The following is a 21,470-nucleotide window of genomic DNA, read 5'->3' on the forward strand; positions in this document are numbered from 1 at the left end:
AAACACATCCAAAAAAAGACGTTCATACATTTATCTCCCTCTATCTACACAAGCTTGTAAACTGCAGAGCTCAGGTCTTTGCAGGGAGGTAGCAGCAATCTGATTTTTGAATAGCTTCAGGGATTGAGACAATTAGTTCTCTGATGGTTCCATCACCCCTGTTTTCTTTGGAGGCTCTGTGAGACCCACCTGAAATCAGGTCCCAAGTGGGTCCCCATAGTTTGAGAAATGCTGCTTAAACTGCCTTGTGAGGTACAAGCCAAGCAGTGAGGTGGGAGGGAGCTGGGGAAGGAGATGTTTTCATCTAGGTCAGAGGGGGTTGGACTGAACTACCAGCCTAATACCATGTAGTTAAACTGAGATCATGCTTGAGGAGGTTTATGTTAATTTATTTCCCTGCCGTATCTGTATGAGGTGCAATACCTGTAGGAGCCAATTAAAACAGAGCAAGTAACATGCTACTGGGCCAGCCTCTGAGTGGAACAGAATTTGCTTTCAGTTGCTCCCTTGGATTTTATGAGTGGAAGTGGGTGTGGGAGGGTAGCTGGTTCTTTTGGACAGTGCAGGTAACACTAAAAATACATTGCCAAAGATTGGTGGAGCTGTAGCATTGCAACAGCTGCAGAGGCGAACTACAAATCCTGCAAGCTGGTTGTTATGCCTTCCACTGTTCCACAATCATGCTCAAAGTAACTTCTATATCTCCATTATGTGATTAGATAACAGAGCTGAGCAGAAATTTCTGTCAAAAATAAAAGGGAACCCAGTAAGGTTTTTTTTTAAAAGTTATCTGTAACTTTTATTGGAAATCAAACAGTAAGAGTGGAGGCTTAAAAATAAAAAAAATCAATGAATGCCCTTCCTGACAGAATGAATTTAACTTTAAAAGCAGCTGGTTATTAAAAGCAGCTTTCTAGGTGGAAACAGAAAACTGACAAAGTGCTTTCTGATAAGCAACAAGAATCATCAGGAAGAAGTAATTCTGGGAGGAAGACAGGCAGTGAAAACAAACGTGTTCTGCAGTTTTGGTCTCTGGTCAGGAAAGAGACAAAGCTAAGGCCTGGAGGAGTTGCAAAAAACACGTTCCTTTTATTGAAGTTTGCTGGCCTTGGTTTTTCTTGCACACACCAGTCCCTTTCCCCTCTCTTAGGAACAAACAACAGCCACCCGATGAGATACGAAAGACTTTTACAGAAACAAGAATGAATGTTCCCGGTTGCTCAGTGCAGGAAAATGGTGTAATTGCACAAGGTGGTTTCATTTTACATTCCTCAGCAGGCGGTTTACCTACAGCAGAATCTTGGATTTTATCTTAACATGGTCTTCAGGCCTCACACATGTATCTTTCCAATCTTGCCACAGCACAAAACCCTGGAAACTCAGCACTGGTATGGCTTGCTTCAAAGTGGTGTTTTTAAGTAATCCCTGAAATATGTCCAGTATTTGTAGTCCAGTATTCATAGCTCCAATCCAGTCAGAGATCTGAAAGCTGGTATCTCCTTACTGTCCCATCTCTGCAACACGTATATATCTGCTTCTCCCACGTAGCCATCTAAAAAGACCACAACAACAACAGAGATGTCTGAAGCTCTGTACAGCACGAAAGTAAGATCAGAAGCCCCATCTTAATTCCAAGGGGCTGGGAAAAGATGCACTTGATGGTGAACACAGGGAGTTATAATTAAAATTCAGACTTCTTGTTTACTACTAAACAACAATAATGGTCAGGCCCACCACTGAGTTAGCCTTCAGATGCTCATTGATTGCCATGGACTATTTTATTCTGCTTTATTTGAGAAAGGCAGTGCTGTACCTCTGGTGAAGCCAGCAGTCAAATCTTCTTTGGGCCTGGGCCCATAGACGTTTGTGAAGTCTTTTTCTTAGAATAAAAAAGGGTAATAAACATCTACTATGTTAAAAATATTTTTATCATAATAGATTTTTATACCCACTCATTTTCTTTTGTGCCTTGGTCTTTGGAGTTCAGGGCTGGTTTCCCTTTTCTTTTGTGTAAAATTTCTTTGCTCAGACCACAAGGAAGCTAGGTATTTTTTTACAATACCTTGTACACAGGGTCACAGTCTGGTCCGGTCAGTTCAATGATGTGATCAAGATCTTGCTGCACAATAAAACAGGTACCATCACCTAGAAATAAGTGCAGAGCAACTTGTTAAATATACTGGACCCTCAATTTAACAGGCGAATGGGGGGTTGTTAATGTCAAAAGTCTGTTAAATTCAGACAGATTGAAGTCCTTTCCTATATTAGACTGTCAAACTTTGCTGCTCCCTGCTCCACCCTCAGCCAGGGCACTCTAGAAATGGAGACCTTCCTCTTCTTCTGGAATGTCTCCATTCCTACAGCACCCTGGTGGAGGCAGCATCGAGGGAGCCCTTCCAGGAGGTCAGCCCCTCTAGGAACCTTCCTAGGTAAGCCTTCCAGGAAACCCCTTCCACATACTTACCTATTTTACAGAGCTCCCTCAACAACTGCTGCAAAACAGGAAAGCAGACTGTGTCCAATATTTCCAAAATCTGTTACCTCACAGTTCATTAAATTGAGAATTCACTGTATAGGAAACTGTGGTTCACATCAGAAGCCTCACAATGTGCACAATGAGATGACAATTAGGTTTCCTTGCCCACCCAATTCTGCAAGATTCTGAACAGTCAAATGAACAATGTCTGCTAGATCCTGAGAGAAACATACCCTGGTGCAGTGAGGCTTTTTATCCAGGAGAAACAAACTCTTTCTTCCCCCTTAATGGAGAACCCCTGCTGAAGGCAACTTGAAATGTTCAGTGGCAAACAATATTATGTATGCCCCGTCTGACAATGCTTTGCTGTTCCCAGAGATGTGTCATGTTATTGTGAAGGTTTGTGCTGAAAACTACAGCAAATGGAATTTGTATGAATAGCAGTAAAAACATTATTAAATGAAATAGATGATCTGTAGGGAAAAGTAAACAAATGCACTACCTTGGCTGGCAAGGAACCCATCTTTGTAAGGTAGCAGGGAAAACACTGGTGCTCCTGATCTATGGATAATTTGCACTGGAGCCCTAGAAAGAGCAGCAAGAAAAATCCAGTCTGGATTGCAGAGTGGCTCACAAACAGGTTAGTCAGATTCTAGTCTAAGAAAGAGGGGAGCTGGGCTGCTGCATATGCCCCCCTCTCCTTCAGCCATGACATACATAACGGGAGCAACCTGGAAATGACGATGACAGGGCCGTGCAAGAACTGCTGTTTAATCCCACTCACTCACTTGGTATTTCTCACATCCAGCTGGTATATTTTTCCATCTTGTGTCCCTGCCAGGAGGTAGAAACCGGAGAGAAATGTACAGCAGTTAAATGCATCAGAGCCAATGAAGAGAAAAACCTGAGGAGGAGGAAGCAAGAAAAAGAAACTGGCAGTGCTGGTCCAGGAACTGGACAAGATAACAATCAAGTTAGAAAATATTTCTCTGAAAGGGGCAGAGCTAAGCAGAGCAACTGGCGGGAAAGGGCCACTTTCACACTGGCCAGAACCTGACTTCAGAGCAATGCATACCTTGGGCACTGCTGCAAATTATTATTTTACGTTTATAGCACCATCTATGTGCATAACATTGCACATGGGATGAGCACCAAAGAGAAGACCTGAGCCAAGAAATTCACAATCCAAAATCTACACAAGGGAGACAGGATAAACTGGAGAAAAATGTGTTACCCTGTGGTACTGAAATATGAATTGTAATATTAACCACAGAATTCAACCACTTGAGAAAGGGGTGTGCATTCATGGACATCCCCTGCAAAGCTCTTCATGATAATACAAAATAAGACAAATTACAGAAATTCAGTTGTGCAAATCAGTCATCAGTCAGGGGACAAAGAGCAAAGCCAGTCGCTCTGCCCTATTTCCAAGTCAACAGACTGTTCTCCAGCTGCAGTGCCATTGGAGCAACTGGTGTTTCAAGCAACAGGAATTCAACAGCATCTCCCTGGACAACCCAGGGGGTGGAGTGAAAAGGCAGTTCAACAGATGCTTGCCAAGGGCAGCAATGGAAATGGTCACCTACCCCCAAGGCCCAAACATCTGTGTCCATGACTAACATGGGTTGATGGTGCTGGCCCTCAACCAATTGCAGTGGTAGGTCTGGCTGAAAAGTGGCAGTATTGTGCCAGCAAAGCTGTGTTAGACACAACACTGAATTTTAGCCTGAAGTACAGTACTGCTATATTTACATCCTGCTTGACTTAAAGCGAGTTTAAAGCGAGATACTGGAGAATATCTGGGAGCCCACTCTGTTGAAATTACACACTGCCCTGGGAGTCTGTATTGAGTTGCTGCCTATGTTACCTAAATAATAATAAACACTGATAAAATATTTATAGGAAATTCAAAGGCAGCCATTCAGTATAACTCCCAGGGCAGCATGCAACAACATGAGGCTCCCAGGTGGTCTCCCATCCAAGATATGACCCAAGCCAGACCTGTTTCTTCTCAGCAGAATAGCTGCACATGTGCCTTAGGCTTTGCCTTACTAGTAAGGCAGCACTAGAGGGCAGGCTTAGCTGTCATGTGTTGGGAGCTCAGGACCTTCCATAAGCCCTATCTATCCACCTCTGGTTGCTGCAAGACTTGCAACTGCCCCAAAGTGCACTTTAAAAATCTAGAATCAACCGCACAACTCTGTTGTCTGAAATCTATGTGCAATTCACCCAGAGTAGAGGTACCAGTTTGGAGGGTTCCTGGGAACATTCCCTACTGGTCGTTGGGGCAGGAGGAGGAAATGTCCTGGGCACGCCCCACTCCTTCCCTACCCCAGATCACACCCCCTGAAGAACTGCAGGCAGGAAGGTGGCAGGGAAAGGAACTTACTTAGTTCCCAGGTAAGCAGGGGAGAAGGGAAGGTTAAGATGGGATAGGCTGAGGGATAGAGAGGGGAAAACAGGGTGTGGAAGGGTGAACTTGGGGGGGGGGGGAAGATGGACTAGGGCAGAATATCTGTGCAAGGGGGCCCAGGGCTGGATCCTGGTGCTGACTCTGCTCCTTCATTTCCATTCAAATACACATGCATCCAAGGGCACAAACTAAAAAAAAGCATCACTCAGCACAGTCAAAAGCATCTTACCGGCTGCCTGCTCTGCAAGCCCACACCTTGCAACTTTCTGTCCTCCCTTGCCAAGAGCAAAAGTTTCCCTTCTGTTCCAATTTCACGTTCGCCTGTTTTGGAAAAAAACATTGATTGGGATAGTGGCCAGTTACCTTGCAACTTTCCAAGGCCAGAATTAGGGCCAAAGTAGAAGTGAAGGGGCAGCCACGTCTCCTCTTCACAAGTCTGCCCCTCTAACATTTCAGGTTGGCAAGCATGCATGTTTGATTCTTACACTAAATGGAATCTATGGGCAAGAGGAGCTGGTGCCTCTCACGGCTGGCCTCTCTATGGCACTCTGTTGCCCCAAGCACTTTTCCCCAAGTCTGCTCCCAATGCTTGAAGCCAGCTGAGAGGGGAGAACAGTTCCTGAAGCAGTAGCATGGGAAGCCAAGTCAGGAGCAGGTTCTTCCCTTACTCCTGCACCCGAAACATGGCTGCCTGCCAGGGCATCAAGCCCTGGTCATCAGGCAGACCATGTTTGTTCCTGCAGGCTGTGACAAGACAACAAGGAGCACACATTTATATTGCATTTTTAATTGTTGTCCTTAATCTCAGAATACTTTTGTAAAGCTTTGTTTATTGACTTGTAACAGAATTCTAACAAGAAAACCGAACCACAAGTCTCACTATTGCTGCATACATAAAATGGTCAAGTCAAGGATCTAGGCTTCCCTTCTTCCTTGCGGCTTTTTGTTTGCCCTATGAACATACAAATCAACCTTATATCTCATTGGACCACTGCTCCATCTAACCCACTGCGATCTACTCCCCTGGTCTGTAACCCACCTCAAACCCCAACCCGCAACACGGGAACCACCTGCAAGACCTAGCAGGCCAGAAGTCCTCTTCTCTGCTTGCCCTGTGCCTTGCAACCTGAGAATGCTGGTCTTTTTGCTCCTTCTTCCTTTCCAGGTCAATGGGAAGGAGAGGAGGGCAAAGAGTAGTATGGCAACAGTCCGATGTCTGTTTTGAAAGGCAGAGGGCAAGAAAGGGGATGCGAGGTGAGGTGAGTCAGGCATCAGAGGGATTGTAGGGACAGGAAGATGGGCAGGAGGCTGTGGGAGTCCACTGAAGATGGGGAAACTTGGTCAAAGCAACGACTGGGTCTGGCAGGATTTACCCTTCTGGAACTCAGCCCTAGAGTTCCAACTGTGCAGGCCTGAGCTCAAAATAAAATGGCAGCAGCAGCACTACTGCAAACCACTTGAAGTTAGGTTAAGACCCACTTCTCGATCTGGGCCTCCTTGCTGCAGACTCCTGATCTTTTCTGCTACCCAAAGGCCTTTTTGCTGAAGTTGTCAGTGATAGAACCTGACACCTTCTGTGTGCAAAGTATAGGCTCGATCACTGAGCTGTGGGCCTTCCTGTGTCTTGCTGACTGACAAAAACTGCCCCCACTTTCCTGCATGAAATTAAATACTGTACAAAACAAGTCTGCTTCCTGACCTTGATTTGTCAAATAGCAGGTCCAAAGCGTCAGTTGCTTAGGTACAGGGAGGAGTTGATGGATGTCATTACTTACTGGGTATTTTTTCAGGTGATCCCAAGTTTAGGCTGTTGTCAGCTTCACCCAGAGCAATACCATTGACAGGAGAGCCACAATCTGCCACAACCCCCAGGCAAGTAGATCTCCCACAATCCCAGAGGCGGGCGGTGCCATCCCGAGAGCTGGAGACCACATTCCTTCCTCGATCCACAATGGCTGTGTCCAGGATTCCTGCCAGAGAGCAGAGGAACCTCTCAAGAAGAAGCAGATATTATCTAGTAGCAAAGGAAAGACTGTAGCTCATTAAGTCCAACATGCAGCCTCAAAGATGGAATTCATATTTAGCCACCACTACACACCAATCCCTATAACCCTGACCAAAGCATGCCAAAAGCAAAGAACTGAAGAGCTCAAGGAGTCAGCAGAGAATGCATTGATCTAGAGACCCCACTGCAATGTGCCACAATGGGGTGGGGGACAAGCCTGCAGAGTGGCCATTCCAGCTTGGGTGAAAATCAATTTTCTATCCTCAAAGACAGAGGCCTGTTCTGCCTTTTCTGAGGCCTCCCTCCTGAAGTGGGTACCTCTTCAATAATATGTATTTTTTAGAGCTCAGTACTTAAGGAGGGGGTAACTATTTGGTCCATTTTGAATCCATTCCTTCCATTTGGAATCCATTCCTGCCTTTTCTAGAGTCCACCAATTCTACCATAGTAAATTCCTCTGCCTCTGCTAACTGGGTGCTTAGAACCATTTGCAACATTTTTATAGGTAGCCTATTAAGAAGTTACAGCTTGTTGGACAAAAGTGACCAAACAGAACAATATGGTCTGAGGTTCAGTGTTTTTGGCTGATCCTGGCAGCCAACCCAAGACCCTGCCCTTCCTTCCATTACTTGTCCGGGGCAGCTGTTGAAATAGTGACATTCACAACCAGCTGGGTGTGCCCACAACCAGGATTCATGTTGATCTGAAACTGTAGTATTACAGGCAGCAGAACAAAGATGAATTACAGCAAAAGTAGAGCAAGTAAGGTAAGGGAGATAACTGGAGTCCTGTCACAGATCAGAGAATTTGGCATTACTTGGCACAGGGTATGGGACTGGTTTCGCCTTCACTCTGAAGCAGAGTTAAATACAAAAGAAAGCAAAGGACAAAGTTCAACTCCACACAGGTTTGCACAGCGGCACACAGGATTGACACAATTTTGTCAAGACCACTGTGCATGCAACACCAGATGAAGCAGCATAGATGTGCGATACATTGCAGACCCTTCAGAGTGCATCAAACCAAATGACCTAAACAGCCAGTGCTGATGTGTTCTTGATGCAACTGTCACAAATGTCTTGTTTTTTCAGCTGTCAATTCTCTGTACCTGCTTTGTGACCCTGAAATGTTGCAACGCAGCTGGCATCTTCTGCAGACCAGATCTTTAGCTGGGCATCCATCCCCCCACTCAGAACCACAATGCCTGATGGGAAAAATCTGCAACAATTCACATCATACACATGGCCTTCCAAATGTCTCTGGGAAGACAAAAGAATTAGGTACAAGCACCACAGTTAAAGAACACTATCTTATCTCTCATGCCATCTAGCAATGAACATACTTCATTTTCCCAAAACACTAATTGGACTGCCTCCCTGACAGCTGGGATTGACATGTCTTGACTACCTTAGTAGAAGTTATTACAGAGGTACTAGCAGTATTCCAAAGCAATGATCAAGATCAGTGAGATTGAGCTCAGCTGCAAAAAAGAGGCAAATGTATCCCCACAGCTCCAAGGCACACTGGGCCTAGTCTTTGCTAAGCAGCTTAATCTTTGTGCATCCCATGCTGCAGAACTCACCTAACTGAATACTATATTTGTATAAAAATAAACAGAATCCTTGCATACAGAAAACTAGCATCTGAGGGAGGAAGGGGGTCTGAGTTTTCTTTTCAATGTGCTAATCCTCATCTGCAGGGGTACAGCCCAGATATAGGTTTACCACCTCAGTGAGAACTAAGTCACTGTTGCTAAAAGCACTGTGCAGAGAAAAGTCTTGGAAGAGGAAGGGAGCAGTTATTTCAACCTCTTGAATTCCTTGTTAACCAGGCTGCTACATGGGGATTGACTGATGCTCTGCTCAACATGGTGAATAGCAGCCAAGTTCCTGCACCTGAAGCTTTTATGAAAAGAGAGCGGAATAACAATAGGCTGCTCTACCCACAAACAACAATCTGGTTCTTACTCTGATTTCTCCATTAGCAGCCTGCCAAATTTTCATTGTCCCATCAGCACTGGTTGAGACTCCAAGACCCCCACCGCTTGAGATGTCAAGGCAAGTGATCTAAACAAAAAGAGACAGAAACAGAAATGGAAAGTCTACAAGAGCACCAAGCAAGAGGCACTGGCACTAGTCACATCCTGCAGTCCATGAATTATTGCACAAGCCACAGGCTAAACATTATCTAAGAAACTTGACTGCCAGATTATTATGCTAATGGACAGAGGAAAGTACCCTAGTGTGTCGGGGGGGGGGGGGGAATAGTGACAAGCAGTGATAACACAGGTGTGGTGGTGGGGAGTTCTGAAGTGGCTGCTTCTCTCCTTTCCCCTCATTTATTCCTATATCAGGGTCAAGATTAGTAGCCTCTGCTGCCATCACGATGACAAAGCCAGGCAGGGAGGGTGCTCACAAACTATCTTCACTGATATACAGAGAATTCCCCCCAAACCTAACCAATTGTACATAACTACCCTGGCTTACTGGATAAGAGGCACTTTTTCAAGTGGGTGCTTCTCTTTTTAGCAGGGGGGGAGTAACTGGCCCTCCTCACCCCAGCAGTGGCTGCCTGCTGGTGTTCTTTTAATCATAATAATAATAATAATAATAATACAGGTATTTATATACCACCTTTCCTGGTCTTTATTCAAGACTTTATTCAAGGCGGTTTACATAGGCAGGCTATTTAAATCCCCGCAGGGATTTTTACAATTGAAAGAAGGTTCTATCTTTCAAGAACCACAACATTCAGGTGTTACTTTCTTGATCTGGTCGCAACATTCTGGCCTCCATCCTCCCACGCTCAGAGCAGATGGAATAACTCGGCTCAGCTTGTCAGCTGCTTCAAGGTTGCACAGTGCCGGTGGCCTCGAACTGGCGACCTGCGGATGTTATCTTCAGGCAAACGGAGGCTCTACCCTCTAGACCAGACCTCCTGCCCTTTTTAGATTTTTTTTGCATCTTTTTAGATTGTCAGCCCTTCTGGGACAGGGAGCCATTAGTCATTTGATTTTTCTCTGTAAACCGCTTTGGGAACTTTCTGTTGAAAAGTGGTATATAAATACTTAATTAATTAATACTAATTACTAATAATAATTAATAATAACAACAACAACCAGGAGTTGAGGGAATGGCTTTGACTGAGTTCATCCAAACACAGACAGGTATAGAATTAAAACAAAAAGAGTATTGTATTAAATACTCCCCTGGGGGCTGGGGATAAGAATAGGCCCTCTGTACTTGTCGTAAGAGGCAACTAAATAGCCACCGGGTAGATAGGACTCGTGAGCCTGGGAAGGCAGCTCATCTGAGAGAAGGAAAACTCTGATTCCAAACCTCCACTGCCTTGTGGCTACATTCAGTTATGGAAAAGGCTTCAGGAGTCAACCTTGAGGCAAAATCTGGAGCCGGAGTCCCTGTGGCAGTTCATGGCTGAACATAGTCACGTTCTGGCAACTTCTGCAATGCTGCTGGAACCAACCGTATTGGCTTCTGCCTTTCCATTAGACCATTTCAGTGACGTGGAGAGGGGGGATTTGCTGCATGGGTAACAGCCTATCCTCCATACCTTCTTTACCCAGGCTTCGCGCACTAGAGAGGACACTCCAACTTCGCCATACGGCGTCAGCACAACACGGGAAGTAGCAGTTTACTGGTTATAAGTCTTTGCTCAATTGGTGTAGAGCCTGACGCCAGCGGCTGCTTCCGACAGTGGGAGAGATCATTGCATTTCATTGGGTGGCTACCACCCGCCTTAAGCTGGGCAGTCCCCAGCCAGTAAGGTGCTGCCTCGCCATAGTCTGTTAACCTCATGGGTTGCGTGGGGTTTAGGGTGAAAACGGACAACCGGATCAACAACTCTGCACCAGGCAACAGAAAACTCCTGCCCTAAAGCTGGGCACCTGGAACGTTAGGACAATGACACCTGGCTTTTCTGACGACGATGCACGCAAAACAGCTGCCATCAACATGGAGCTGAGCAGACTGCTGATGGACATTGTCGCCCTCCAAGATACGAGGTTACCAGATTCAGGATCTGTCAAGGAGAGAAATTTCTCATTTTTCTGGCAGGGAAAACCACCAAATGAGACCAGGGAACATGGCATTGGCTTTGCAGTCAGAAATACCCTGCTGGAATCAATCATCCCACCTACTGTGGGAAGTGAAAGAATTTTGTCCCTGCAGCTCCACTCAGCAGCAGGACTTGTCACTCTCATCAGTGCATATGCACTGACTCTGCCTTCTCCAGCAGAAGATAAAGACAAATTCTACGATGACCTGGCCACCACTATCAAGAAAGTCCCCGAGAAAGAATCATTGTTCATCCTTGGCGACTTCAATGCTAGAGTTGGTGCTGATCACAGTTCGTGGCCCACTTGCTTAGGTCGGTTCGGCACTGGGAAGATGGCCAGCCATTTCACAAAAATGGCCAACGCCTGCTAGAGCTTTGCTGTCATCACGGTCTTTTCCTCAATGACTGGAAAAGAGGAGAGCTCTAGAAGCATACAAAGTCTGTCCCAGTGAGCACAACCCGCAGGTCCACTGAGCTGCTCACAGCAAAGTCCAGCAGACTGCCAGGAGATGTACTAACAACTACTGGCTCCAGCTCTGTTCCCAGATACAGATAGCAGCTGACACAGGCAACATCAAGGGGATGTATGATGGTATCAAGCAGGCCCTAGGTCCAACACAGAAGAAAATTGCCCCTCTGAAGTCTGCCACAGGCGAGGTCATCCAGGACCGGGTGCAGCTGATGGAACACTGGGTGCAGCACTACTCTGAGCTATATTCCAGAGAAAACGTAGTCACTGAAGAATTGCTGAACAACATTGAGTGCCTGCCTGTGTTGGAGGAGCTTGACAGTGAACCAACCCTAGAAGAACTTCATGTGGCCCTGGACTTCATGTGGCAAGGGAGCCTTGGGCAAGGCACCTGGGAAAGAAAGCATCATGAAATCCTCTGTCTCTGCTGGAGAGAAGGTGGAGTACCACAGGACATGAGGGATGCAAACATCGTCACGCTGTACAAGAACAAAGGAGACAGGGGTGACTGCAATAACTACCGCGGCATCTCTCTCCTTAGCGTTGTAGGAAAGCCGTTTGCCTGAGTTGCACCAAAGAGGCTCCAGGTACTTTCAGATAGTGTCTATCCAGAATCGCAGTGCAGATTCCGAGCCAACAGGTCCACCACTGATATGGTGTTCTCCCTTAGACAGCTTTACTCAGCATGTGGTTGGTCTGTGGAACTCCTTGCCACAGGATGTAGTGATGGCATCTGGCCTAGATGCCTTTAAAAGGAGACTGGACAAGTTTCTGGAGGAAAAATCCATTAAGGGTTACAAGCCATGATGTGTATGTGCAACCTCCTGATTTTAGAAATGGGCTATGTCAGATGCAAGGGAGGGCACCAGGACGCAGGTGTCTTGTTATCAGATGTGCTCCCTGGGGCATTTGGTGGGGCTGCTGTGAGATACAGGGAGCTGTACTAGATGGGCCTATGGCCTGATCCAGTAGGGCTGTTCTTATGGAACTATGACAGCCACTCTTTATAGCCTTCATAGATCTCAGGAAGGCTTTCGACCTGGTCAGCAGGGACGGCGGCTTCAAGATTCTCCCCAAGACTGGATGTCCACCCAGGCTCCTCAGCATCATCAAGTCTTTCCACAAGGACATGAAGGTGGACTGATGATCAGCCTGAAGAAAACACAGGTCATGGTTCAGGATGTGGACTAACCTCCCTGCATTACAATCTCTGTGCATGAACTGGAGGTTGTTCATGACTTTGTGTACCTTGGCTCAACGATCTCCGACACTCTTTCTCTCGATACCGAGCTAAACAAACGCATCGGTAAAGCAGCTACTGCGTTTTCCAGACTCACAAAGTGAGTCTGGTCCAACAAGAAGCTGACGGAACATACCAAGATCCAGGTCTACAGAGCTTGTGTCTTGAGTACACTTCTGTACTGCAGCAAGTCATGGACTCTTCGCACACAACATGAGAAGCTGAACGCTTTCCACACGTGCTGCCTCCGACGCATCCTCGGTATCACCTGGCAGGACAAAGTTCCAAACAACACAGTCCTGAAACAAGCTGGAATCCCTAGCATGTATGCACTGCTGAAACAGAGACGCTTGCGTTGGCTTGGTCATGTCGTGAGAATGGGCGATGGCCGGATCCCAAAGGATCTCTTCTATGGAGAACTTGTGTAGGGAAAGTGCCCTACAGGTAGACCACAGCTGCAATACAAGGACATCTACAAGAAGGATCTGAAGGTCTTAGGAATGGACTTCAACAGATGAGAAACCTTGGCCTTTGAGCGTCCCGCTTGGAGGCAGGCTGCGCAGCATGGCCTCTCCCAGTTTGAAGAGGGACTTGCCCAACAGATTGAGGCAAAGAAGGAACGCCCACAGCCAGGGAGACACACCAGGGACAGACTACATTTGCTCCCAGTGTAGAAGGGATTGTCACTCCCAAATTGGCCTTTTCAGCCACACTAGACGCTGTTCCAGAACCACTTTTCAGAGCGTGATACCAGAGTCTCCCAAGACTGAAGGATGTCAATGACGTGCCAATGATTTTATTAAACCTTCAAGGGGAAGTGTTGGGTAATACTAGCTGAAACGAATAAAACAAGCAGGCTTTGAAAATGAACTTGGGTTTTGACAGGTGTAGAACTTAGCAAAAATACAAGCAGGCTATACTTATGACAATCATAAAGCAAAAGAATTCCCTAATATGTCATAGCTGACTGGTCTCTATCTGTACTTTGGGCCTGCATGTTCTGGATGCCATTATACCTCTGTGTTCTGCAGAAAGGTGGGTGAAAACCTGAACTCACACAACTGCTTCCTCAGAGGAAGCCAAGCCAGAACACACACACACACACACACACAAACACAAAATTTGTATTCTGCCTTTCTCCCCAAAGGGCACCCAAGGCGGCTTCCGGCCTGAAGAAGCCAAAGTTCTCCAACATCACTGGTGTCTCCAACATCACAATTGTATAGTTTACAATCACCTGGGCATCCCTAATTGCCCTCAGACCTGCTCAGGTTGGCTCAGATGCCCCACAGGCTGACACATGCCGATTCCAGCAGGTAGACTGGTTACATACAATCTGTTTCCTTTTGGGGAGAGTGACTATAAGATGAAAGGGAACCCACAGAAAGTCTGTCTGCTTGGCCATACAGACTTTCTGCAATGGTGCTGATTTCAAAGCAGCTCTGGGAAGCCTCTTTCCTGAGGACCTTACACTGAGGCTTTCCTTAAGGAAAACATAGGGGAAAGAGAAGGAAGGCAAGGAGAGCTCAATTACCACAACAGGATCTCCAGCCATATAAAAATTGAAATAAAATTGGTGTATCTAAATCATAAAAACCTGGCATCTATAACTTATTAACCCTATAGTTGGGCAAAGGATGAGCAAAGAATGACACTTCCTCCCCCCTTCCATATCAGAATTCAAGCCATTTGCTTCCATCTCACTTCACCTGATGAATTGACTACAGGTTGTATGTATTTGTTTGATTTTCTCTGTAAGCTGCTTTGTGAACTTCTGTTGAAAAGTGGTATATAAATACTTATTATTATACTTTAAAAAAAAACAAAAACCTGTATGTTTTGCTATTGAATACTGCACATCACCTCAAGCATTAAAAGAAAGAATTCCTATATATCGACCCGACTGTGACTCTCAAATACAAGTTGAAGAAGTTTATCAAGAAGGACACAGGTAAGTGTGTGTTAATAAAAAAAAAAAGACACAGATACACGTACAGAGAATATCTATTTACAAGTTACCAGTTATATAAGTTTGGGAAAAGGACAAAAGCTAATACTTATGAAAAATCAGACACCACAGTCTGAAGCAGAACAATGGCACGGTGAATTTCAAGGCTTCCTCTCTAAAGGAATTAGGGCAGACTGTATTAGCAGTATCTAGGCTGCAGCAAAACACATTACACACATTCAAAACAACAATGTACCAAGTACAAGAGGCTTCCGGATCTACTTCCAAGTGGTTAGAACAGAGTTATCAAGAAGTTCCTAATTCAAAGAGCTTTACAATGCATTTAATGACCTCAGGAAGCATTTTCATTGTCAACTTTCCAAATCCTCTTGTAAAAATACTTACGCTTTTTTGATGAATTCTACAAAAGGCGGTGTATGGCGCCAGAAATTTGGTGGAGGCATTTTCACGGGGGCAAGAAACAAGCAGACTTTTCTGTAGTATGTAGAAAAAAAAAGAAGAGGTAACATAGAACTGATCAAAATCAAATCACTGCATGTACTGTACTGGCTCTCTATTTTCTACATGCTGGGAGTTGCTTTGGGGACCAGGCAGAATATATTTGCAGAATATAAAAGCAGAATATATTTGCCAACTGCAAAGCCTAGTCTAATATCTTTGGTCCAATCTTCTGAAAAACTGAACCAGAATGTCAGTAGGTAGCCGTAACAGCTCCTAGTAATTTTCAGAGGAAACATAGTCACTTCTCCTTCATTCTGCCCTTTTCCAAGAAGAAACAGGTGTTATACATGCAACTCCTTCCATTTTTATCCTCACAGCAGCCCTATGTGGAAGGTGAGGTTGACACATAGTGTCTGGCCTACGAGAAGTTTGATGGCTACATCACACTGGCTCTCCTCACTGTACAGTATTCCAAAATGCCAGAAACTGCTCTGGGAACTTGACAGTCAAAAGCCAGAACATACAGCCAATAAACAATGTTACTTTGGAAAAGTCTTTGATTACACTACAAGACATCTAACTTCAGGATGCTGAAGGAAAAGTAACAAAAGGTTTATAAAACAGATGAGGCTGATGTTCAGATAATAAACCAGTACATGGAAAATTATGTATTAAAAAGCTGGTGGATTAATTCTCTTTACTAGTCTACCCTTTAACCATACAGACTGAAATGGCAGTACCTTTGCTACTTCACTGACAACAAATCCTTCAGAAGCTCTGATTTCAGGAATTCCATCTGCGCTCAGGCCCTGACAAGTCAGGGACCCATACAAAGTAGATTTCCCTAGAGCATAAAAAAAGTTTTTAGATATTACCACTCTAATGATAATATATTTACTATTATTATTTTTTTTAAAAACAAACTTAGAGCCCAATGTCTACTCAGAAGTATGTCCCATTTTAGTCCATGGGACTTACTCTCTGGTAAGTAGGACTGCAGCCTTAATGTGTGACTATCTGGCAGAATGACTGAGTTTTCAAAGGTTTCGGATAAGGGATAGAGGGGGAAAGAGAATGGGTCTGATGAAAACATGATGGAACAACACCATCTCCACTGAAAGTGCTGGGGCAGGAGAATTCTTCTTGCTCACCTGGGCTCTTGCAGCTCAGCCAAGCCTCCCCTTCATTTTTCCTATGAAGAGGACAAAGCACCAGTTACCTCAGAATGCCAGTTGTACATGTGAAGGCAGTATCCACAGAGACAGCCACTCTAAAATAGTGCCCCAGAAGGAAGCGTTTCTGTTATATGAATTTATACTATAACTTTACAGCCAGCAGGGCTTGTGATAGGCAGCCATTGTCACCCCATATAATCACACTGCTCCCCAACACAAACAATGGATTCCCCTGAAAGCTGAAAGACCGGTGAGGTGAAGAAATGAGAGAGACAGAGGTTGCAGCTCACCTAAGAGAGTGTCCCTGAAAGGGCATAAGCTTGGGGGGGGGGCAACAGAAGAATCTGATATGAGTCAAGAAGGGAAGCACTGGGGGCAATGAGAATGAAGTAGAACATTAGCAAAGGAAACCAATTAAAGAGAAGCATGGTGCCTTTCAGAGGATTTGCTATGGCAAAAGAACACTGAAGACAGAGGAGCTGACAGTTAAGGGGGAAAATTAAGAAGAGAAGTGTTTTCAGCCACTTGGGGTTGAAGAGCACTTGTATGAAAGAGAAAGAGGGGCAGAAGCATTGGGGGGGTCACTTTCTCAAGAAGAAAGTAAGGACCTATTGGGATGATTAATGAGATATGGGTGGAAGCAGCATGCATTTAAGGGATCAGAAAAGAGGAGAAAGGGACTCTCCTTTTTGAGAAAGTGGGTTTGCCAGCTCTCCTGAGGGTCAGCCTAGGATCACAAGGGCAGCACCTGACAGACCATGGAGAGCATGGTTGTACCTGGTGCCTCAGAAGCAAAAGTTAAGACCAGACCACCTGTGAGGCTGGTTGAACTCCTCAACCAGCAAGAGGTGATGTGCTGGTAGGGGGTGATCCTGCACCCATCTGCCATGTTCCCCAGCTTGCACCACTATTCCACCTGCTTGCCCCATCCTCTGCCTGCTGGCCCAGAAAACATGCCAGAGGAGAAGTGAAGGGTGGAGAGAATGCTGGAAGTGAAGAGGTTCCACTTGGAGGATTTTTCTGGCCAACTCACTTTTTAAAAAGCAGCAGCAAGGAAGCAGCATGGGAGTGAGTTTCATGCTGTGGGGGCTGGTATGTGCATGTATGCCCTTGTGTGCACTGGAGGGGAAGGGGTAAGTTTTGTGTTGGGGGGCTGGTGTTTGTAAGTACACCTTTGTATGCAGTGGTGAGGGGGAGTGGTCTTTTTCCCAGGACCCATCAGGAAATGCTGTCAAGCACAGCTGGCTCCAAACCTGGCACCTGAAGTGGCAAGTAAGATGCTGCCTCCCCCTTACCTGCCCGTGCCAGTCTCCTCTCTTCCCATTCCCTGGACTGGACAAGGAAGAGGGGGCAGCATGGATGAGGGGAGAGTGGCAAGCTGGAGCCCTTCCAGTGTCTTCCCTTCTGCTTTGTTCCTTTCTTCCTTGCAGTATGGGTGGTGGGTTTCATTTGGGGGGGGCTGATATGTGCATGCATTCCTTTGACTGCACTGGGGGGAGTGGTTTGGGTGATACTGCAAGGCCCCAAAGGTGAGATGCTGCCTGCCCCTTACCTGGTGCTGTACCAGTCTCCTCTCTGGACTGGACAAGGAAGAGGGGGGCAGCAGCAGGAGAGACAGCCTGGATGAGGGGGGGAGCTGGAAACACCCCCAGCATCTTCCCTTCTGCTTTGTGCCTCTCTTCCTTGCCCAATTTGGGGAGAGCACATCAGAAGAGCCCTGCTGGATTGGGCCAAGGCCCATCTAGTCCAGCTTCCTGTTCTCACAGTGGCCCCCCCAGATGCCTTAAGGAGCACTCAAGACAACAAGAGACCTGCATCCTGGTGCCCTCACCGGTGGCATAGCTGGAGGGGTGTGGAGCAGCCAGTCTGGCAGGGAGTGGGCAAGTGGCCTGCCCCTCTGGAGCCATTCCTGGCAGGGGGGAAGCAAAACGGAGCCATATGGCTCCATTTTGCTCCCCCCCCGCCGGGAATGGCTCCGAAGGGACAGGCCGCTTGCCCACTCCCTGCCAGACTGGCTGCTCTGCCCCCCTCCAGTTACACCACCGGCTCTCCCTTGCACCAGAGGCAGCTCTCTTCTGAAGTCAGGAGGCTGCACAGAACCATCAGGGCTTGCAACCTGCTATAGCCTTTCCCTCCATCAGTTCCCTCTGAATGGCCTCCAGGCCAGGTGCCAGCCCACATCCTGCGGCAGGGAGTTCCACAGGCCAGAAGAGGCTAGTGGGGGGGGCAGGTGGGCGCCCCACCACCCTGCTGCCTGAGGCCCTTGGGGGCAGCTGCTCCACCTGCCCTGCCCCTCCCCAGCCTCTGGGGATCAGGACCCTCTGCAGGTCTGCCTGAGTAGGGAGAGCAGGCAGGGGGCGTGGCCTGCGGCCTGGGGCGTGGCCTCCGCGCCCCCCCCACCTGAGCTCCTGGTCCCAGTCGCTCTGCAGCCGCACCACCGCCGCCATCTTGGCCGCCGCCGCCTCGGACCCGCCCCGGAAGAGGCATCTCGCGCCCCTCCCCCCGGAAAGGCCGGGAGCGGCGGCCCACCACGGAAGCAGCTTGGGGCCTCTGCCTGCCTCAGGGGTGAGCGCGGGGCGGGGGGGCCGGCGGGGCGCTGCGGGGGAGAGCGCGCGCGCTCCCTTTTCCTGCCTGACTGGCCAACAATGAGGGGAGGGGATCGCACCGCGCATGCGCAGACCGCGCGTCACAGGTGGCGTCTCCTGCCTGCCACCTAGAGGAGAAGCGCGGCGCTGCAGGCGGTGGCGTAGCTGGCGCGGGGGAAGGCGGCTACATGGCCCCGCGTCACAGGCCTTGAGGGGGGGTCAAGCCGCCCCCCCGCTGCAGAAAGAAGCCCCCTAGTGTCCAGGAGGTGGACTGAGTCTGGGAAGGCTACGCTTGAGGCCCCCCTCAGAGGACCCACTTTTTGGAATGATGAGTTGGGACCCACCAGAAGTGATGTCATTAACCTGGTGTGACGTCATGGCCAGGAGTGACGTCATCAAGCAGGAAAATATTTCACCCCCATAGGACAAAATCAAATCCATCCATTAAACAGATTTACTTTTGTGAATAAGTTTACAGGATATGCTTTAAAAACGTTTTAAATGAAGAACTCTCCCAGCCTGTCACGTTGCTGGACGGGGGGGGGGCGGACCACTCAGCCTGGCAGGGGGGTGGGCGAGCGGCCCCTCCCTTTGGAGCCATTCCTGGCAGGGGAGGGCAAAACAGAGCCATACGGATTTCTCCCTCCCCCTCCCGCTCCGTTTTGCCCCCCCCCGCTGGGAATGGCTCCGAAGGGAGGGGCCGCTCGCCCACCCCCTGCCAGGCTGAGTGCTTCGCCCCCCTCCAGCTACTCCACCCCTCCAGCTACTCCACAAGCAGGTGGAGAACAGGACTCGGGACTGTCCAGGCAGCACTAGGAGAGTAAGCTGAGAGCTGGTAGGAAGTGCCAGTGCAGCCACAGCGCTGGACTGTCTGGTAAAGAGCTTAGAGTGCACCTGAACCTCATGTCTCCCATAATCTGCTCAGACCCTACTCTGGATTTTGTCACCACAAAGCAAGAACAGCCTCGGCTAGATACATTTGCTCCAGTGTTATAGCACAGCGGTTCCCAACCTTTAGAAGCCCACGGACCACTGAGGCAAACATTGGAATTGTTGTGGACCACATGCACACGGACCCCTCCTTCCCCAACACACAAAAAATAGTTCAATTTGGTAGTCTGTGGAGGAGCACTCAGTGAGACAATGGAAATACCAGCTGCGGGGGAAGGGTCTATTCTCCACCCTCACTGGTGGTCAGTGGGAAGCATCTCACCACACAAGCACTCCTCCACACACCACCAGAAAGGGTGGAGAATGACCCTCCCATAGCTGGCACTTCAGCAGCACTGGACAGCCAGAGAGAGCGGAGAACTGATACCTACAGCCACAGCCGGCACTTCAGTGGTCTGAGACACCGGAAGTGATCAAAGGTCATCACCCCCCCCCAGACCTTGTGGACCAAGTCTCAGGGTCTTGCAGACCACCTGTAGGAACCACTGATATAGCGGTTCTGGAAGGGTTTGGTATAACTGCTTAGTCCTTTTTTTCCTCTTGCACTTTTGTGTGTGTGTGTGTTGTGAATTCTCTTTTGTTTTATTCATATATGAAAGGGACCAAACAGCACCCAGTCACAAGGTAGTCAGAGGCAACAGTGACTTGTAACAGGGATGTTCTCTTTTCAGACAAAGAAACAGTTCCTTGCCTCCTCTTCAGACGCAAGATGTCGAGTCAATCAGGTCACAACTGGAGCCACAAATCAAAAGCAGAGGAGGAAGAGGATCCCCTGGACCAAATGATCTCACGCACTGGTTGTGCTGCTCTCCACTACGCAGTTCAGGAGTGCATGGCTGAGCACCAAGACTGGCGGAGATGCCAAGAGCAGGTGCAGAGCTTCAAAGAGTGCATGAAGGAGCATCAGAAGCAGCGCGCAGAAGAGCTGCAGCGGAGAAAGAAGCCACATCACACCACAGGCTGACTAAAGGCAAACTGGGGAGCTCAGGAAAACTATGGAATCACCTAGCAGAGTATTGAAGTACAGAGCCAAGGAGGAGCGACTCCTTAAAGAGCTGCTGCTGGGTTCAGAAGAAGAGCTTGATCCTGCAGCATACGCATCAAAAGACTCTTTTACAGGCACCAGATTCTCGTTTTTCTAATAGGAGGAAATATTTTCTTAACAATAAATTTCAAAAGGGTACTATTCAGGGTGTTCTGAAGATGCATTTCTTAAAGAGTTCTTAACATCTCTCTTCTGAAAGAAACATTGCCAATTACCCAAGGCAGGCCCTTAATACTCTCTTTCAGAGGGAATAATTTCATCTTTCTAGGTGGTTATGGACCAACAGTGTTTTCACTGAAGCCAACATGCATTTTTGTAGTGATCTGGCAACTGATTTGGAATATCTCAGAAATGTCTAGCTTACGCTTTGACACCGTTTGCAAAAAGTGGTATGAATTAACTAGTCAAATGGCGATACGTACTGATATAAATAAGATCAGCACAACAACTGGAAAAAAGTGCAGCTTGTGCTGACTGCAAAATCTAGGAGAGGGTTGCACAAATTGCATTTAATGGAAAAAGGTATTGCGTTACTTCTTTGGACTCCATGGACCAGGTGTTGCCCATCAAAATCATGTTTCATGTTTTTCTTAGACATGAAAACTGTAATAAAAAGTCAAGTGTGAT

General features: G+C 47.4%; 2 protein-coding genes across 2 annotated transcripts; one reads left to right on the forward strand and one right to left on the reverse strand.

The window, feature by feature from the left end:
• Positions 1-1,066: 1,066 nt before the first annotated feature.
• On the reverse strand, positions 1,067-18,888 carry PAAF1 (proteasomal ATPase associated factor 1). The gene is made up of 12 exons (XM_066621751.1): positions 18,663-18,888; positions 16,239-16,279; positions 15,828-15,931; positions 15,031-15,120; positions 8,862-8,960; positions 8,003-8,153; positions 6,665-6,859; positions 5,119-5,210; positions 3,265-3,380; positions 2,979-3,061; positions 2,063-2,145; positions 1,067-1,552 (listed from the first exon to the last, which is right to left on the reverse strand). The coding sequence occupies exons 1-12, from the start codon at positions 18,707-18,709 to the stop codon at positions 1,475-1,477; spliced, it is 1,179 nt and encodes a 392-aa protein (XP_066477848.1). The 5' UTR covers positions 18,710-18,888; the 3' UTR covers positions 1,067-1,474.
• On the forward strand, positions 18,673-20,981 carry COA4 (cytochrome c oxidase assembly factor 4 homolog). Its single transcript, XM_066621752.1, has 2 exons — positions 18,673-18,827; positions 20,470-20,981. The coding sequence occupies exon 2, from the start codon at positions 20,508-20,510 to the stop codon at positions 20,760-20,762; it is 255 nt and encodes an 84-aa protein (XP_066477849.1). The 5' UTR covers positions 18,673-18,827; positions 20,470-20,507; the 3' UTR covers positions 20,763-20,981.
• The last annotated feature ends 489 nt before the right edge of the window (positions 20,982-21,470 follow it).

Source organism: Tiliqua scincoides, chromosome 3 (genome assembly GCF_035046505.1).
Source record: "Tiliqua scincoides isolate rTilSci1 chromosome 3, rTilSci1.hap2, whole genome shotgun sequence".
Taxonomy (NCBI): domain Eukaryota; kingdom Metazoa; phylum Chordata; class Lepidosauria; order Squamata; family Scincidae; genus Tiliqua; species Tiliqua scincoides.

Bases quoted from the DNA above. Each gene is read 5' to 3' on its own strand.
- PAAF1 (XM_066621751.1), bottom strand. From the start codon at position 18,709: ATGGCGGCGGTGGTGCGGCTGCAGAGCGACTGGGACCAGGAGCTCAG. The intron at 15,121-15,827 runs GTACTGCCATTT...TACATACTACAG, and splicing joins TTGTCAGTGAAGTAGCAAAG to AAAAGTCTGCTTGTTTCTTG. The intron at 5,211-6,664 runs GTAAGTAATGAC...TTTCCAAAACAG, and splicing joins ATCACCTGAAAAAATACCCA to GCGAACGTGAAATTGGAACA.
- COA4 (XM_066621752.1), top strand. From the start codon at position 20,508: ATGTCGAGTCAATCAGGTCACAACTGGAGCCACAAATCAAAAGCAGAG.